We start from the raw sequence: 16,297 nt of genomic DNA, 5'->3' as shown, positions 1-16,297 counted from the left end.
AGGTTTGTAAGCAAGCATTTCACTGTAAAGTCTACATCAGTTGTATCTGATCAATACATTTGTAAGTGATAAATCAAATTGATTTGATTTTGAATACTTATTGACTCAAGACATTTCAGCTTTTGATTTATTATTAATTTGTAAAAAATGTCTAAACATAATTCCACTTTGACATTATGGGGTATAGTGTGTAGGCCAGTGACACAAAAATCTCAATGTAATACATTTTTCAGGCTGTAACACAACAAAATGTGGAAAAAGTCAAAGGGTGTGTCACGGCTGTCTGAAGGATCGGACCAAAATGCAGCGTGTTTGTAGTTCCACATCTTTATTTATTCGTGGAGCGTAATGCAATACATTAAATACTTGAACTAACAAAAAACAACGAACCGTGACGCAGAGAGAAAACACACTACTCAAAATGTCCCACCCACAAACACAGGTGGGACAAACATCAACATAAATATGACCTCCAATTAGAGGTAACGAGGATCAGCTGCCTCCAATTGGAGATCAACCCAAACATAGAAGTACAAAACTAGAAACTGAACATAGAAATACAAAAACAGACAAACACCCCCTGTCACGCCCTGACCTACTCTACCATAGAAAATAACAACTTACTATGGTTAGGATGTGACAGGGTGTGAATACTTTATGAAGGCCCTGTAGGACTCTGCCCTCTATATAGAAAATAGGGTGCCATTCGGGAAGCGTCCATGGTTATGAAACGCTTCAGCATTATCTATCAATCAGCATTATCCTAGACAGGCTCAACCATGGCTTGGCTAATATAATGCCTCTGATCCTGTCAACTGCATGACACACGATGATGAAGATTTGACGTGATGTAAAGAGCAAGAAGGAGTCCATCCAGTCAGTGGCACATGCAAAGAGCGGCGTTATGCTGGTGCACACTGGCAGTATAGAACAAACCAGATGATTATGAACTAGTTTGCCAGTTGCAGTGGTACGTGGTACGTGGACTTTCTGTTGTGGGGTTGACCCCTCAATAAAAGTAAAATTCGACATAAAATTGATTCCAAATCTCATGTGTACTGCACTATTCAATACAGGCTATAGAGAAAAACTTCATAGGAAGCAGCAAGTATTTGCCCTGTTAATCTGAGATTTAATTCTGTCTATATAGGAGTTATGGAGGATGACTGTTATTCTACTCCTCCTAGGGCAAGTCAATATTCTCCATCGCAATGAGAGAATTATTGCGCAGACCAAGCCAGACAGACAAACAGACAGACAAGCAGGCAAGTCTGGTCCTACTGCTGCTCTCCTCTCAGGCCATGCAGTGTCAATACATCTCTCTGAGTCTGAGTCTGATCAGTCTGAGTCTGATCAGACAGGGGGACAGTGCCAAAGAACCGGATTAACCATAATGCAGGCTTTCACTGTAAAGTCAGACAAATCATGCTAGGAGGATTATGGACAAAAATAATAACGGATATGTTTGGAATCTGGAAACGTGTTTATGCATGATGACTCTGTTTGCTTTATGCAAACATCACTGAGAGAGATGAGTGACCGGAGGCCTATGGATATCTTCTATATAAACTGGAAGTGGTACAGGATAATAATGACTAGTGAGCTCATTGATACATGTATGGTATAAATAAATGGTGATCAGTTATGGTTACAAATTATGCCCTGTCTGGAGACAAAAGACAAAAAGTTGCTGACATGCTGTTATGACATAAAATTAAATAGAACATTTCAAGCAATAAGTTTATATAATTCCTTAAAGAGTACATTTTTTTAATCAAAAACCAGATGTATTTTACAAGGGAAGTCAATTCAGAACAAATTCTGATTTACAATGACAGCCTACCCCTGCCAAACCTTTACGACGCTGGGCCAAAATGAACCAGGATCTGTAGTGATGCCTCTAGCACTGCGCCACTCAGGAGCTCAGTTATAGAGAAACAGGTCAATTCTGGTCTTCATTTTGACAGTTTGTTGCAAACATGAATAGGACTAAGTGTACAGAACATTAGGAACACTTTCCTAATATTGAGTTGCACCACCTTTTGCCCACAGAACAGCCTCCACTGGGATGCTGGCCCATGTTGACTCCAATGCTTCCCACAGTTCTGTCAAGTTGGCTGGATGTCCTTTGGGTGGTGGACCATTCGTGATATACACAGGAAATAGTCGAGCATGAAAAATCTGGCACCTACCACCATACCCCGTTCAAATGCACTTAAAACTTTTGTCTTGCCCATTCACCCTCTGAATGGCACACATACACAATCCAAGTCTCACTTGTCCCAAAGTTCCTCGTCATCTACACTGATTAAAGTGGATTTAACAAGTGACATCAATAAGGGATCATAGCTTTCACTTGGATTCACCTGGTCAATCTGTCATGGAAATAATATCTCAAGGGAGGGGTTCGGTATGAAATACACTCCCTTCTAGATGTGCTGGGTGGTACCAACTCAAGGCTTACTATAAAAGCAGGTGACCGTGCTTTATTTGGCAATGGTTTTGGTAAATGGAGTGTGCTAATATATTTTGCATGATGCTTCCTTGACTAGGGCACATTCATATGTTGGTAGATGGCACATTTCCAGATATGACCAAAATCAATGTTTTTGCTTACCATTTCATACACACCTATGTGTTTTACGAAAACAAAACAACAACATGCAGGCTATGAGGATTATACCTTTATATTTGTAGCTAAATCCATCTTAACAAGAAATAGAGGACAATGGTGGTCATGTCAACTCGTATGTTTCCCAACACACAACTATGACTGACTGGGGGCACAGTTGCCTAGTTGGCTCAAAATTCAATGATTGTGAGTTCTAATCCCGCATGGGGCAGATACATACAGTTGAAGTCAGAAGTTTACATACACTTAGGTTGCAGTCATTAAAACTTGTTTTTCAACCACTCCACAAATTTCTTGTTAACAAACTATACTTTTGGCAAGTCAGTTAGGACATCTACTTTGTGCATGACACAAGTAATTTTTCCAACAATTGTTTACAGACTGATTATTTCACTTATAATTCACTGTATCACAATTCCAGTGGGTCAGAAGTTTACATACATTAAGTTGACTGTGCCTTTAAACAGCTTGGAAGATTCCAGAAAATGATGTCATGGCTTTAGAAGCTTCTGATAGGCTAATTGACATAATTTGTGTCAATTGGAGGTGTACCTGTGGATGTATTTCAAGGCCTAACTTCAAACTCAGTGCCTCTTTGTTTGACATCATGGAAAAATCAAAAGAAATCAGCCAAGACCTCAGAAAAAAATTGTAGACCTCCACAAGTCTGGTTCATCCTTGGGAGCAATTTCCAAATGCCTGAAGGTACCACGTTCATCTGTCCAAATAATAGTATACAAGCATAAACACCATGGGACCATGTAGCCATCATACCGCTCAGGAAGGAGACGCGTTCTGTCTCCTAGAGATAAACATACTTTGGTGCGAAAAGTGCAAATCAATCCCAGAACAACAGCAAAGGACCTTGTGAAGATGCTGGAGGAAACAGGTACAAAAGTATCTATATCCACAGCAAAACGAGTCCTATATCGACATAACCTGAAAGGCTGCTCAGCAAGGAAGAAGCCACTGCTCCAAAACCGCCATAAAAAAGCCAGACTACAGTTTGCAACTGCAGATGGGGACAAAGATCATACTTTTTGGAGAAAAGTCCTCTGGTCTGATGAAACAAAAATAGATCTCTTTGGCCATAATGACCGTCGTTATGTTTGGAGGAAAAAGGGGGAGGCTTGCAAGCCGAAGAACACCATCCCAACCGTGAAGCACGGGGGTGGCAGCATCATGTTGTGGGGGTGCTTTGCTGCAGGAGGAGGGACTGGTGCACTTCAGAAAATAGATGGCATCATGAGGGAGGTAAAGTATGTGGATATATTGAAGCAACATCTCAAGACATCAGTCAGGAAGTTAAAGCTTGGTCGCAAATGGGTCTTCCAAATGGACAATGACCCCAAGCATACTTACAACGTTGTGGAAAAATGGCTTAAGGACAACAAAGTCAGGGTATTGGAGTGGCCATCACAAAGCCCTGACCTCAATCCTATTGAATATTTGTGGGCAGAACTGAAAAAGTGTGTGCGAGCAAGTGGCCTACAAACCTGACTCAGTTACACCAGCTCTGTCAGGAGGAATGGGCCAACATTCACCCAACTTATTGTGGGAAGCTACCTGAAACGTTTGGCCCAAGTTAAACAATTTAAAGGCAATACTACCAAATACTAATATAGTGTATGTTCTGGCCCACTGGGAATGTGATGAAAGAAATAAAAGCTGAAATAAATCATTCTCTCTTATTATTCTGACATTTCACATTGTTAAAATAAAGTGGTGATCCCAACTGACCTAAAACAGGGAATTTTTACAAGGATTAAATGTCAGTCAAATAAAATTAAACTCAGTTGTTCACAAGTCCAAAGGTGTATGTAAACTTCTGACTTCAACTGTACATACCTGTGTATTTGGGGATCCTTTATTTACAATATTCACCCCATGCCCACACACTTCTAATTCTGAAAAGTGAAAGCCTACCTGTGAGAGAGCTCGCCCTGGTAGTAGTTGTAGGTTGTATACAGAACCCAAAACCAATATGTGTGTTCATTTGAAAAAGAGCTACTGCGATGCAGGTTGAATTGAGCCCCTAATCTTAATTTTCATGGTGATGATTACACTTTTCTTCCCAACACAATACATGTGAGTCCACATTTGAAAGATTTATTTTATACCCCATTAGTGATTCGTATTTACACCTCAAGTGGCAACAGATGTCAGGAACGCGGCGCCTTACCACTGTGAGCTAACTGTCCAGAGGGCTTTTTTCTCGCGATGCACACAGTGTCATTATCAGAGCGTGTCTGTGGACTTCTGCTAAGTATGTTTACTGAGAAAGTTTTGGGACAGATACATCTACGTTCACCTACCAACAAAATTCATATTTATTAGCAATTCCTCCCACCCACAACTTCACCCACAACTTCTCACCTGAATGCATGAGATGTTGTGTTTGCTGCCGGGACAAATGTACATTTTGAAGGGGTTGGGCAAAGGCTGAAATTGCGGTTGACAGTTACCCTTTAAAGTATTTGAACTTGAAATTAAATATTTCGAGGCTCCAAAACATATTCAATTAAAAAGCAATAATATCAAGTACCAAAACTGAATTCAATTTACCTGGTTATCGCTGCAGCATGGACACAAACCACACCACTTCTCGTCTATTGCTCAATTATCACTGACACATCGAGAAGCGAACTCCAGTCTCCACGATTAACTTCACAATAGGATTTAAAATTCGATAGTTTTTATTCTCCAAAATAACGGTTTGTCAAGGTTGTCAGATGCGACCTAGAGAGATGTCCTGCGAAATGCTCACAGTGCGCGCTTGTCACATCACAAGCCTGGTTTGCTGCGCCCACTTGTATCAACAATGTTAATTCTTCACGACGGATCACAGTAAGAATAATTGTCGGTTGTTCGTGTTCAGTGATGTGTAGTGACTGTCTATTAAAAAGAGAAAGGTGCGCTGCCCACTGATCTTTTAATAGAAAAGATAGTGACTCCAGTTCCACCACGCGCTGCGCTCGTGCACACCTCCCACTTGCGGACTCTGTTCTAGATATGACACGCGCTCCCAGCATCATCAGCAGAAGCTCTAGAGCTCCTCTCACCAATCTGATTATAAAAACCATGGCCGCAGTGGACTTTAATCCAGATTAAATACTCCAGCCTCAACACACTCTCACACACACACGCGCACACACACCTAGAGTGAAACAGAGATGCTCAGTCGGTGTTGCTTCTATAGCCTACCTCTCTTTTTTATAGAAGATTTAGCTTTATTCTGAAGTCATTATATGAATTCAAACAATTGTGAAACCACATATGAAATGGCCAATATATTATTTCACACAAGCAAGCCAATAAAAAAATATACAATCACATTTTGAGTCAGTCTATTTTTTCACAGGCCATGGATGCTATGACAATGCACTCAACCCCATTCTATAGAAACCTTTATTAACTTGTCCTATAGATAAAACGAGGAGGAGTCAGCTCTCTGGCCTGGAGCAGGAGAACACTTAAGAAAGCAGGGGAAAGGGAGAAAATAATGAATAGGGCACTCGTCTATCTTGGCCTAGATACAGAAAGCTCTGGAAATGACAAGGAACAGGGCATACATAGTGTTCAGACTCACTGCTGCAGCTGGGGAATACCCCCCCCCCATCTCTTTCTACCATCTCTCTCTACCATCTCTCTCTACCATCTCTCTCTCCCTCTCTCCCTCTCGCTCTTTCTCTCCTGCTTTCTCTCTTCTTCTCTTCCGCTCTCTCTCTCTTCTCTCTCAATCCCCTCTCTCGCTCTAGGATAACCCCCTATTAGAGGATACCTTTCTCTGCCCAAAGGAACAGTTGTTGTTGTAGCTATTCTCAAGGATACTGTGACATCATACCGTTCATCCCTCTCCTCTAACACAACACTGATGTTTTTTTCTTACAATGGGAGCAGAGCCAACATACTGAATACATCATCTACATCAAGCAGAGTCATCTCTTTCAAGTCCTATATAGACATGGTCTGCATCTTAAATGGCAGCCTTCTCCCTATATAGTGCATTACCTTCAGCCAGGGCTCAAAAGCAGTGCACTGTGTAGGGAATAGGGTGCCTTTTGGGACGCAGACATGGTCCGATGGCTTCCTCAGAGGTCCCTGATATAAATGAATAAAGACACATTGATTCTGTGGGGTACATTAATATATCATTATAATGACTGATTTACATAAGAATACATTTGCACTGACTATATTTAGAAACCTGATATCAGATAGTACATCTAGCAACATATGAATTTATTAACATATGATACTATGATAATTAGGTATTATCACACAGCAATTAGACAACTCTATATTGCAGTATATTGGCCTAATGACTGATTTACCTACAAATTGTATTCAGACAATGTTGTTCAGACTTTGTTTAGACTTAATAATATAATACTGTAGATCCATGGTCTTATCTGGCTTAAAGGCGTTATGATAATTACACTACTGTATAATATTACATTCTGAAATTAAATGAGCACTTGGGCCCAGGGGGTTCTCTAACTAACCACTCCCCATCCGTCCATGTGTGTGTTTATGGGTCTCCCCTTGCATACCTTGCCATCTGTTGACATATGCAGCTGTTCAAAAATAGCCCTCTCCATGGCACCAGAAATTTCTCTAGGTAGCCAACAGATAGGCACTAGGCTAAGGGCTAGTTGTGTGTATGCGAGTGTGTGTCTGCACAATGACCATGCGTTTACTACCGACTCTATTCAAAATAAGGAAGACACCGTAAGAGCTTTGGATAGAGGGCCACTGTTCACCTTTTGTATGGCTTTGGTTGGGAGTGTATTTGTTTATTTTATTATTTTATTCAGATCCACAGGCAACAGGCCTACTCTTTAGGCATATCATTTCCACTGAAGTGACTGTATCCAGTCCACCAAGTCACTTTGTGACATGGAACCTTTACCTTTTCTTGACCAGTTTCAGGAATTCCACCATATCCATGGAACCAACGTGCGGCTAGACCCTACGGGGACCCAGGCTACCCGAGTGGAAAGCTTTGCCAACGGGGTGTGCTTCAGCAGAGAGCCCCTGAGTCCTGGGGAGATCTTCCTGGTGGAGATCGAGGAGAAGGAGCTGGGCTGGTGTGGCCACCTGCGGATCGGGCTGACCGCCAGAGACCCTCTGACCTTCGAAATGGTGCCTGAGTACTCCCTGCCTGACCTCATGGACCTGGGGGACAGCTGGGTGTTTGCTATCACACGCAACCACAACCGGGTGGTGGAGGAGGAGGCTGTGGCACCTCAGGGAGAGGGGGCAGGAGATGGAGGGTTGGCCGGGGGTCATAGGTTAGGGGACGGTAGGGAAGAGGGAGGTAGGAGGCTACCTAGGCTGGGGGGTGGTGATGTGGAAGAAGAAGCGATTAATCCCAAACCCAAGACGTTCTTCACTGACTCCCACCTGCACATTGAGAAAGTTAAAATCCCCATGGACAAGCTGGTTGGTCGGAGTCGACCCGGACGCTTCAGCCACATCTTGGATGACCTGTACAAGACCAATGCCCTCCCCCCCACTGCCAGACGTAGTCGGATAGGGGTGCTGTATGTGCCCAAAGGACAGGGCCTGGCTGACATGCATGTTGTCATTAACGGAGAGGATATGGGTGCATCAGCTAAGGGCATCCCAATGCTGCAGCCTTTGTATGCTGTGGTTGATGTGTACTCTGCTACAAAGCAAGTTCGCATTGTCCAGGTGGAATATGGATGTAAGTGTCAAGTGAATGAAACCAAAACATATACAATATACATATCCAAATATTTCAGATTGAGGTCGTTGTAGTTTCTATTAATTCGTTTTAACAAGGCTTTTCTTTCTCTCTTTTCTCATACCTTGCTTCAGTTTCCTCCCTGCAGACTCTGTGTAGAAAGTGCATCCAGAAAAACATAGTCCACAGGATGGCTCTGGACTGGCTGGAACTGCCTGAGAGACTCAAACACTACTGCAAGTATGAATGACAGACAGAGCACTTTGGACTGAGCACCTCCTGAAGAAACTTCTCACGAGAGCCGAACTTAAGATCCAAGTGGTTTATGCATTTCAGAAAAGATAAATGTACTTCATGTGTTTATATATTTGAGATCTTCTTTACAATGAATCCCTGGTCTCTTACCAGTTATGTTTTTAATTAATGATTGACATATTATTTTTGGTATGTCAGAGATGCTTTTATGGAAAACTGGTAAATAAATGGATGACATCAACTTCTTATGATCTATTTTCCTCCTATATCTACCATACAGTTATTTGTGTCCGCTGTTCGTGTGTCCTGAAAAGTATTCTAGATGTATCACTTACTTAGGCTACTTGTAACTCACTTGCTTCGCCAGGACTTTCTCCAAGATTCACTTGTTGTCTCACTGTTTGTCCAACACTGACATCTAGTGGTCAAGATTTGAACCGAGGGCAGGCTTGCGTAATACAACTTGGTCACATGTGCGGAAGCTTATCTTGTAGCCCGATCCATTCTGTGCTGGCAGTTTATTTAAGTGTCGCTGTCAAAGCTCATCTCCACAAATAGTGTTCTCTCTTTACATTCAGAATGTCTTTTTGCTCATTTTTTGATGGCGAGGTCTATAAAGACCATTTCAAACCAGGTGAGTATTTCTGTGATTTCTGTGATGCTTTGATTGGTGTTGTAACTTGCTTTTGTTTCAGGATTAAATACTACTGAACTGTTACTACAGGCTAATTAATCAGTTATCTAAGCTGCAGGTTAGGCTACTATTCTTATGTGTTATACAAGGTTTGTATAAAAACCTCACTACATCTAAAATAGCCATTACATGTCTTATAATGCAATATAAATATCTTGTTACATACATAATGTGTATCTTTCCTTAATCATGACTTAACCCCCTAACTGGTTCTTTCTAGGTATGTATGTGTGTTCTCAGTGCAACAACCCGCTGTTCTCCAGCAGGTCTAAGTTCCCCCACTCCTCCCCATGGCCTGCCTTCACTGAGACCATCAAAGAGGACAGTGTCACCAAGATGATGGAGTCACTCACAGCCTTCAAGGTAGGCTGACTCTCCTAGAGATTTACATGAATATCCCAGATTGTGCCTCTAAACCCAATCTTAAATAGCTGTAAATATCAGAGTTGACCTTTAATGGGATTGTTTACCCCAAAATCAGTGTCTCTTCTTACCTCAATAGTGGTGTAATGTTGTGGTAATGGTGTCCAGGTGCTTTGTGGGAAGTGTGGTAACGGACTGGGCCATGAGTTTGTCAACGACGGTCCGGAGGAAGGCATCTCACGATTCTGAATATTCAGCAACTCGCTCAAGTTTGTCCCAAATAAAGGTAACGTGCCAAAAGATTAATCGGAAAAAATAACTGTTTGGTTTATGTATATGTAACAGTGTAGGTTCCGTCCCTCTCTTCGCCCCAACCTGGGCTCGAACCAGGGACCCTTGCACACATCAACAACTGACGCCCACGAAGCATCGTTACCCATCGCGCCACAAAAGCCGCGGCCCTTGCAACGCAAGGGGAACAACCACTTCAGGTCTCAGAGCGAGTGACGTCACTGATTGAAACGCTATTAGCGCGCACCACCGCTAACTAACTAGCCATTTCACATCGGTTACATATAGTTGTGTTAATATTAACCTCGTTGAATGAGGATTTGCCTTTGTCAAAATAAAAATGTCAAAATTTGGACTCACATTTGCTTTTCTATTTGAGTGTGTACTAAAATGCACTCTCCTCTCTCTCTTTCTCTTCGCTCTCCTCACCTTGCTCCAGACAAACAGTAAGTCGAGTTGAGGAGCCCAAGCAGGTAGCTGTAGCCTCACATCACAGCCCTGTGTAAGGGACTGGTCAGTATGTGACGTGGACAGGAACAAGGCCCAGGAGGGACACCCTGTACACTGATGACTCTATGACCAGCCTGGAATACAGGGACATTCTAGAGAAACATTATTTTTCCCCAAGATAGTTGTTCTATAGATGTGGTAGTTTTTTCAGTGCATTACAGATATAAAAGCATTCCTTGAAAACCTCTTATAATAAGCATGCAGATTTGGTTCATCTTTAAGATATAGGTTACGTTAAGATATAGGCCTATGGTGGATTATATGCTTTTTATGCTAATCTGCACTCCATTGCTTTGTAGCAGCTCAAGCATGTGAAGCAATTGTAGTTTTTTTTGTATTTAATTATTTGATGACTTGTTTGAATATACTTACCATATATTCCGTAAAAAGGTGACACAGTTGGTGCAAGGTGTCATGTTCTTGAAAAAAAACTCTCTGCAACTTAGCCAAAGACATACGCAGGCTTGCTATCACATCTATGCATTTGATGTACATGTATAATTCTCATTGAAATATCACTTCCTTATATTATTTACATAAATATTGAACAATTAGCTGAATTTTGGTTGAATGGACCATTTGTGATTTAACATTGCTACAGTATATTTGCACATTGAGCCATGTAAAATGGCATACTTGAATTGACTAGCATGATTGCTTATTATTTATATGATCTCGTATGTCATTTATGACTATGAGTCTTCGGTTGTGTGATTCCTATGACATTATTTTAATTAATACATGTTCTAACTGGCAATGCAAATGGAATAAACAATGATTTTTCCGGTATGAATACAATTGCACTGATGAAATGCAGATGCTCATGATTCTATTATATTGATAACAATAAATGACTATAGTTTATTAAAACCATTGCCTCTGTTACATTGTCTCTCATTATTTACTCAGAAATTGAGAAATCCGTTCGAATTGAGGTTATAGACATTTGCAATTCATGTCCAGCTGGTGGGGCCATCTCTCTGTAAATGAGCCACTGAAAGCACCCCCAGCTTGGCGCATTGGATTTTGTATGCCTGGTCGTGGGAAAGGAGTATTTTAAAGTAAGGAAAACACTCACCTGAATTGGCCAGATTTAGGTTGGTGGAACTTGAAGTGTAGATCGTTTTAACAAAAAATGTAGCTGAACATTGCACACCGTACTGTGTTTAACGTCTTCGTGATGCAGTGTATAGTGTGTCACCAACATTTTGGCAGCAAGCTGTCTTTTAGTTATTTGATTATGTACCAAGGGGCCAGGGTTGGTCTCTTTCTCTGTGCCCCAGCTGGAAGTCATTCTGTGGGCCTTGGCAGTGGCACGGACAGACCCTGTGGGGGAAGGAGTGGCCCTGCAGACCAGCTAGACTCAGAGGGGTATCATTTACTGTACCAGCACTACCGACAGACACACTGCCCTCTTACGCATCACATACTCGCTCTTGACATCATGTATCTGAAGCAGTTCCTACTCTGCTGTATGTGTCTTGTGGGAGCTGCTGTGTGTTTTTGTGGATTTCACCACAAGTGTTATGCTTATTTTCTTTAAAAAGATTGATCCTTGTAGTGAACATTTACTGTATGACTCAATGTTTAAGAGCGTGTACTAGAGCCCATTAAAACAAAGCAGAGTTCAGACATTTTTAAACCTATATAATCAACACACTGAAGACCTAAACATGAGTATAAATGCATACATTTTGACCTACGTATCCCTCAGTTACGCCCTTTGAAAACCAACATATGATCTCAACTCCATTAGGGTTAAACTGTCTGACCTGGCTGTTGTCATTGTAGTCAGAAAAGAAGAGGAAGACAATCTGTTTCCCTCCAGCAGGTGACGTCTTTTCGTTGTTTCGCCCACCAAGCAAGGAGTGTTTGCATGGAGGTCAATGAATGTTGAATTTGGCTAATACTTGAGGTTTATTTGATCTAATAGAAGTTTAGTAATGTTTAAGTTGTTATGAGTGTACTAATATAAGTAGGACACAAGACATCCCAGCAACTTTGAGAAAAACACTTTATATCAGACTTGTCTCGAGGTAGCTATGCATATTCATAAAATGAGGCTAGTAGCATCTCTCTCCATTGCATACAGGCAGGTGACGTCAAAAACCCTCATTGAATATTCAAAAAAGGATGACAATAATTAGAAGAAAGAATAGGCGGGAGCTAGACTGCCCGCCGGGCCGCTTTATGGACAACAACTACCATTGTTAAGGCGGAGAGACATGTATCTTGTCAGATATAAATCATCTTTGTTATATTGTTTCTAGTGTCCATTTGCCATACCTCCAAAATCATGTTGCCATACCTCCAAAATGTTGTATTGCAAAAACTGGTTGAATGGTCCGCTGACACCCAGCGGAAAGATTTATTACAGTTCAAGAACCTTAGAACGGGTGCTGTGTGTGTGCGTCACTGTTTTCCGTCCAGGTAGTTATTGCCTATGCTAGTTTTCAAGTTATTTTTTTATTTCACCTTTATTTAACCAGGTAGGCCAGTTGAGAACAAGTTCTCATTTACAACTGCGACCTGGCCAAGATAAAGCAAAGCAGTGCGACAAAAAACAACAACACAGAGTTACACATGGGATAAACAAACGCACAGTCAATAACACAATAGAAAAATAGAAAATTCGATATACAGTGTGTGCAAATGGAGTAAGGAGGTAAGGCAATAAATAGGACAAAGTAGCAAAGTAATTACAATTTAGCAAATGAACACTGGAGTGATAGATGTGCAGATGATGATGTGCAAGTAGAAATACTTGTGTGCAAAAGGGCAAAAAAAATTTCAAATAACAATATGGGGATGAGGTAGGTAGTTGGATGGGCTATTTACAGATGGGCTGTGTATAGCTGCAGCGATCGGTAAGCTGCTCAGATAGCTGATGCTTAAAGTTAGTGAGGGAGATATAAGTCTCCAACTTCAGCGATTTTTGCAATTCGTTCCAGTCATTGGCAGCAGAGAACTGGAAGGAAAGGCTGCCAAAGTAGGTATTGGCTTTGGGGATGACCAGTGAGATACCTGCTGGAGCGCGTGCTACGGGTGGGTGTTGCTATGGTGACCAGTGAGCTGAGATAAGGTGAAGCTTTACCTAGCAAATACTTATAGATGACCTGGAGCCAGTGGGTTTGGTGACGAATACGTAGCGAGGGCCAGCCGACGAGAGCATACAGGTCGCAGTGGTGGGTTCCTTGTCTCCATTCGTCCACATGGCTGTGCTTTGCTACCAAATCTAATGAGTTGATAATCAAGTGTATTATTGCTGGGCTGGAATAGAAGTCTGCTCACCCAGTAGATCAGGGAGTGGAGCAAGGTTGGCTAGGGCTCGTATGGAGTTTTGTTTGTTCACTAGAAATCATGCTTTAGTAATAATATCCTACTTGTTACTACTCAATTATCTATTGTTATTTAGACTAGGATATCTAATCTTTACATACCAGTTAGCTTATTTGTACATTTTGATTCTTTCAAGTGAAGTGTTTAAAGTTGTTTTAATTGTTAAACTATTTTTCAAAATGAACTTCTGTCAATGTTGATTAATCACTATATAGACAAAAGTATGTGGGCACCCCATTAAATGAGTGGATATGGCTATTTCAGCCACACCCGTTGCAGACATGTGTATAAAATCGAGCACACACTCCATAGAGAAACATTGGCAGTAGAATGGCCTTACTGAAGGATAAGCTAGTGACTGGGCTAACACAGCCAACCTTTTAGGTCAATAATATGCTGTTTTTATTAACATTTTGTTGGCTTTATAATCATGAAAGAAATATAACTAGCTAGTAGCTAGCTAGTTAAACCTAGGTAGCTTTATACCTAGGTAGCTTACAAGGTTAGCTGACTGTTCTCAAAACAAACCTCATTGTTGCCATCTACTTCCTGTCCCTCATGCTAGTCTTTACAGCCAAATATCACTTCAGAAACGTCAAAATGTAAAATATTTATATGGCCAGCATTGTAGATCATTTCTCCCCTCTTGCTGCAGCTATAGCTCATCTCGTAATAACAGAAATTCTGTGAAAACCAGTGTGCTGCAAACATTGTAAAATGCAAGCCATTTGATTTGTTACGAGGTGTCACTGATTTACACAGGGTTCCGACCCCTCTTCAGCTTATTTCTGCCATGGAAATTCCCCAGGCTTTGCGACGAGGCTAGTGTTCCTAGCAGTGATGACAGATCCAACACATGACTCTGCACTTTCACTCTAATTACATGTTGAAGGAAGGCTTTAACACCTTCGCCACGCTGATCTTCAAAACGGGGAACCCACAGGGGTACATGCTCAACCCCCTCATGTATTCCCTGTTCACCCATGACTGCGTGGACACGCACGTCTCCAACTCAATCATCAAGTTTGCTGATGACACAACAGTGGTAGGCCTGATTATCAACAATGATGAGACAGCCTCCAGGGAAGAGGTGAGAGCCCTGGTGGAGTGGTGCCAGCAAAATAAACTCTTCCTCAACATCAACAAAATGAAGAAGCTGATTGTGGACTTCAGGAGACAGCAGAGAGAGCACGACGTGGCCACAGCGGAGAGGGTCTAAAGCGTCAAGTTTCTCGGCTTGTACATCACTGACAACCAGTGATGTAGTGCTAAAAAAAGGTGGGTAAACTATAAACTCCAGTGGGCGATCGAGATAAGACGAACAACCACTGATATAAACCAAAATATATTACATTTTCAGAACTCTATTGTTTGATTGCATTTTCATGCAGGTCTTTAGGCAAGAAGGCCTAATGTAATTTCCTGTAGTTAACAATGACACAAAATGCACATCCCTCCCAAAATAGTTAATTTGGCCTGGACACCAAAAAAGTCCAGAAAAATAGGATGTGCAGATGTTTATATTCAACTTTGTTATCTTTTTAATTACGTTCATGCTCTTAGTATCTTAAGTGAGCTGCACTGCAATTCAGTGTTCTATATTGTAAACTGATAAAGTGCACGAGTGTAAAATGCCCTTAGTGGACTATAAAATGTTGTATTCTATACCCATTTGAAGAGAAACAAGTTATAAATGTCACATCCTGACGAGTATAGAGGATATTTTGTTATTGTAGTTTGGTCAGGACGTGGCAGAGGGTAGTGTATTTATGTATTACGTTTTTTTGTTTGGTCACTGGTTTATGTGTGTTTTCTATGGGTATGTTCTAGGTTAGTTTTTCTATGTGTAGGTTGGGTGTTGGACTCTCAATTGGAGGCAGGTGTTTCTAGTTGCCTCTGATTGGGAGTCCTATAAGTAGGTGTGTGTTTTGTTTGTTCACTTGTGGGTAGTTGTTTGAGAGCACTGCTTCTGTTGAGCCTGCGTCTCTGGTCCTGTCTGTAATTTGTTTATTGTTTTTCCGTGGTGTTTGCATTTTGATGAATAAATATGTTGAGCACGCAACCCGCTGCGCTTTGGTCCCATTCTCTCTTCATTGACAGTTGTGACAATAAATGTGTTTGATGAGAATAAAGATTGTCTTATGGGACCCCATTTAAATTTCTATGTACATAGTCATTGAACACTGGCACATTAAAACCTCTGTGGGATCGGTGTCCCTAAACCGGGACAGTTGTTTCTCAATATGCGATAATGTGACTAGAATGACGTTGTAAACACAGCCAATTCCGGAACATAGACATGTCTTATATGGGCAGAAGGCTTAAATTCTTGTTAATCTAACTGCATTGTCCAATTTACAGTAGCTATTAGAGCAAACAATATCATGCTATTGTTTGAGGATAGTGCACAACAACAAAACACTTTTATCATGGCAACTGGTTTGATACATTCACCTCTGAAGGTAAATAATATCTGAATGTATGGCCTTTCTCTTGCACGTCA

At 41.3% G+C, this 16,297-nt stretch overlaps 3 protein-coding genes across 3 annotated transcripts in view; 2 read left to right on the top strand and 1 right to left on the bottom strand.

The window, feature by feature from the left end:
- The window catches only part of tex2l (testis expressed 2, like), a 34,934-nt gene extending 29,311 nt beyond the window's left edge, over window positions 1-5,623 (bottom strand). Inside the window, exon 1 of the mRNA XM_045709982.1 lies at window positions 5,198-5,623. The gene's annotated coding sequence lies outside the window, so the exon portion shown is untranslated. The remainder of the gene's footprint in view (window positions 1-5,197) is intronic.
- Window positions 5,624-7,230: 1,607 nt separating this feature from the next.
- Window positions 7,231-8,838, top strand: neurl2 (neuralized E3 ubiquitin protein ligase 2). Its single transcript, XM_014178966.2, has 2 exons — window positions 7,231-8,342; window positions 8,477-8,838. The coding sequence occupies exons 1-2, from the start codon at window positions 7,532-7,534 to the stop codon at window positions 8,590-8,592; spliced, it is 927 nt and encodes a 308-aa protein (XP_014034441.1). The 5' UTR covers window positions 7,231-7,531; the 3' UTR covers window positions 8,593-8,838.
- Window positions 8,839-9,044: 206 nt separating this feature from the next.
- Window positions 9,045-11,340, top strand: msrb1b (methionine sulfoxide reductase B1b). Its single transcript, XM_045710302.1, has 4 exons — window positions 9,045-9,231; window positions 9,512-9,654; window positions 9,823-9,940; window positions 10,385-11,340. The coding sequence occupies exons 1-4, from the start codon at window positions 9,177-9,179 to the stop codon at window positions 10,393-10,395; spliced, it is 327 nt and encodes a 108-aa protein (XP_045566258.1). The 5' UTR covers window positions 9,045-9,176; the 3' UTR covers window positions 10,396-11,340.
- Window positions 11,341-16,297: the final 4,957 nt, after the last annotated feature.

This window comes from Salmo salar, chromosome ssa28, assembly GCF_905237065.1.
Source record: "Salmo salar chromosome ssa28, Ssal_v3.1, whole genome shotgun sequence".
Classification (NCBI taxonomy): Eukaryota; Metazoa; Chordata; class Actinopteri; order Salmoniformes; family Salmonidae; genus Salmo; species Salmo salar.
The sequence above is the reverse complement of the archived record's forward strand: the minus strand, read 5'-3'. Positions and strand labels throughout refer to the sequence as shown.

Bases quoted from the DNA above. Each gene is read 5' to 3' on its own strand.
- neurl2 (XM_014178966.2), top strand. From the start codon at position 7,532: ATGGAACCTTTACCTTTTCTTGACCAGTTTCAGGAATTCCACCATATC. The intron at 8,343-8,476 runs GTAAGTGTCAAG...ACCTTGCTTCAG, and splicing joins TGTCCAGGTGGAATATGGAT to TTTCCTCCCTGCAGACTCTG.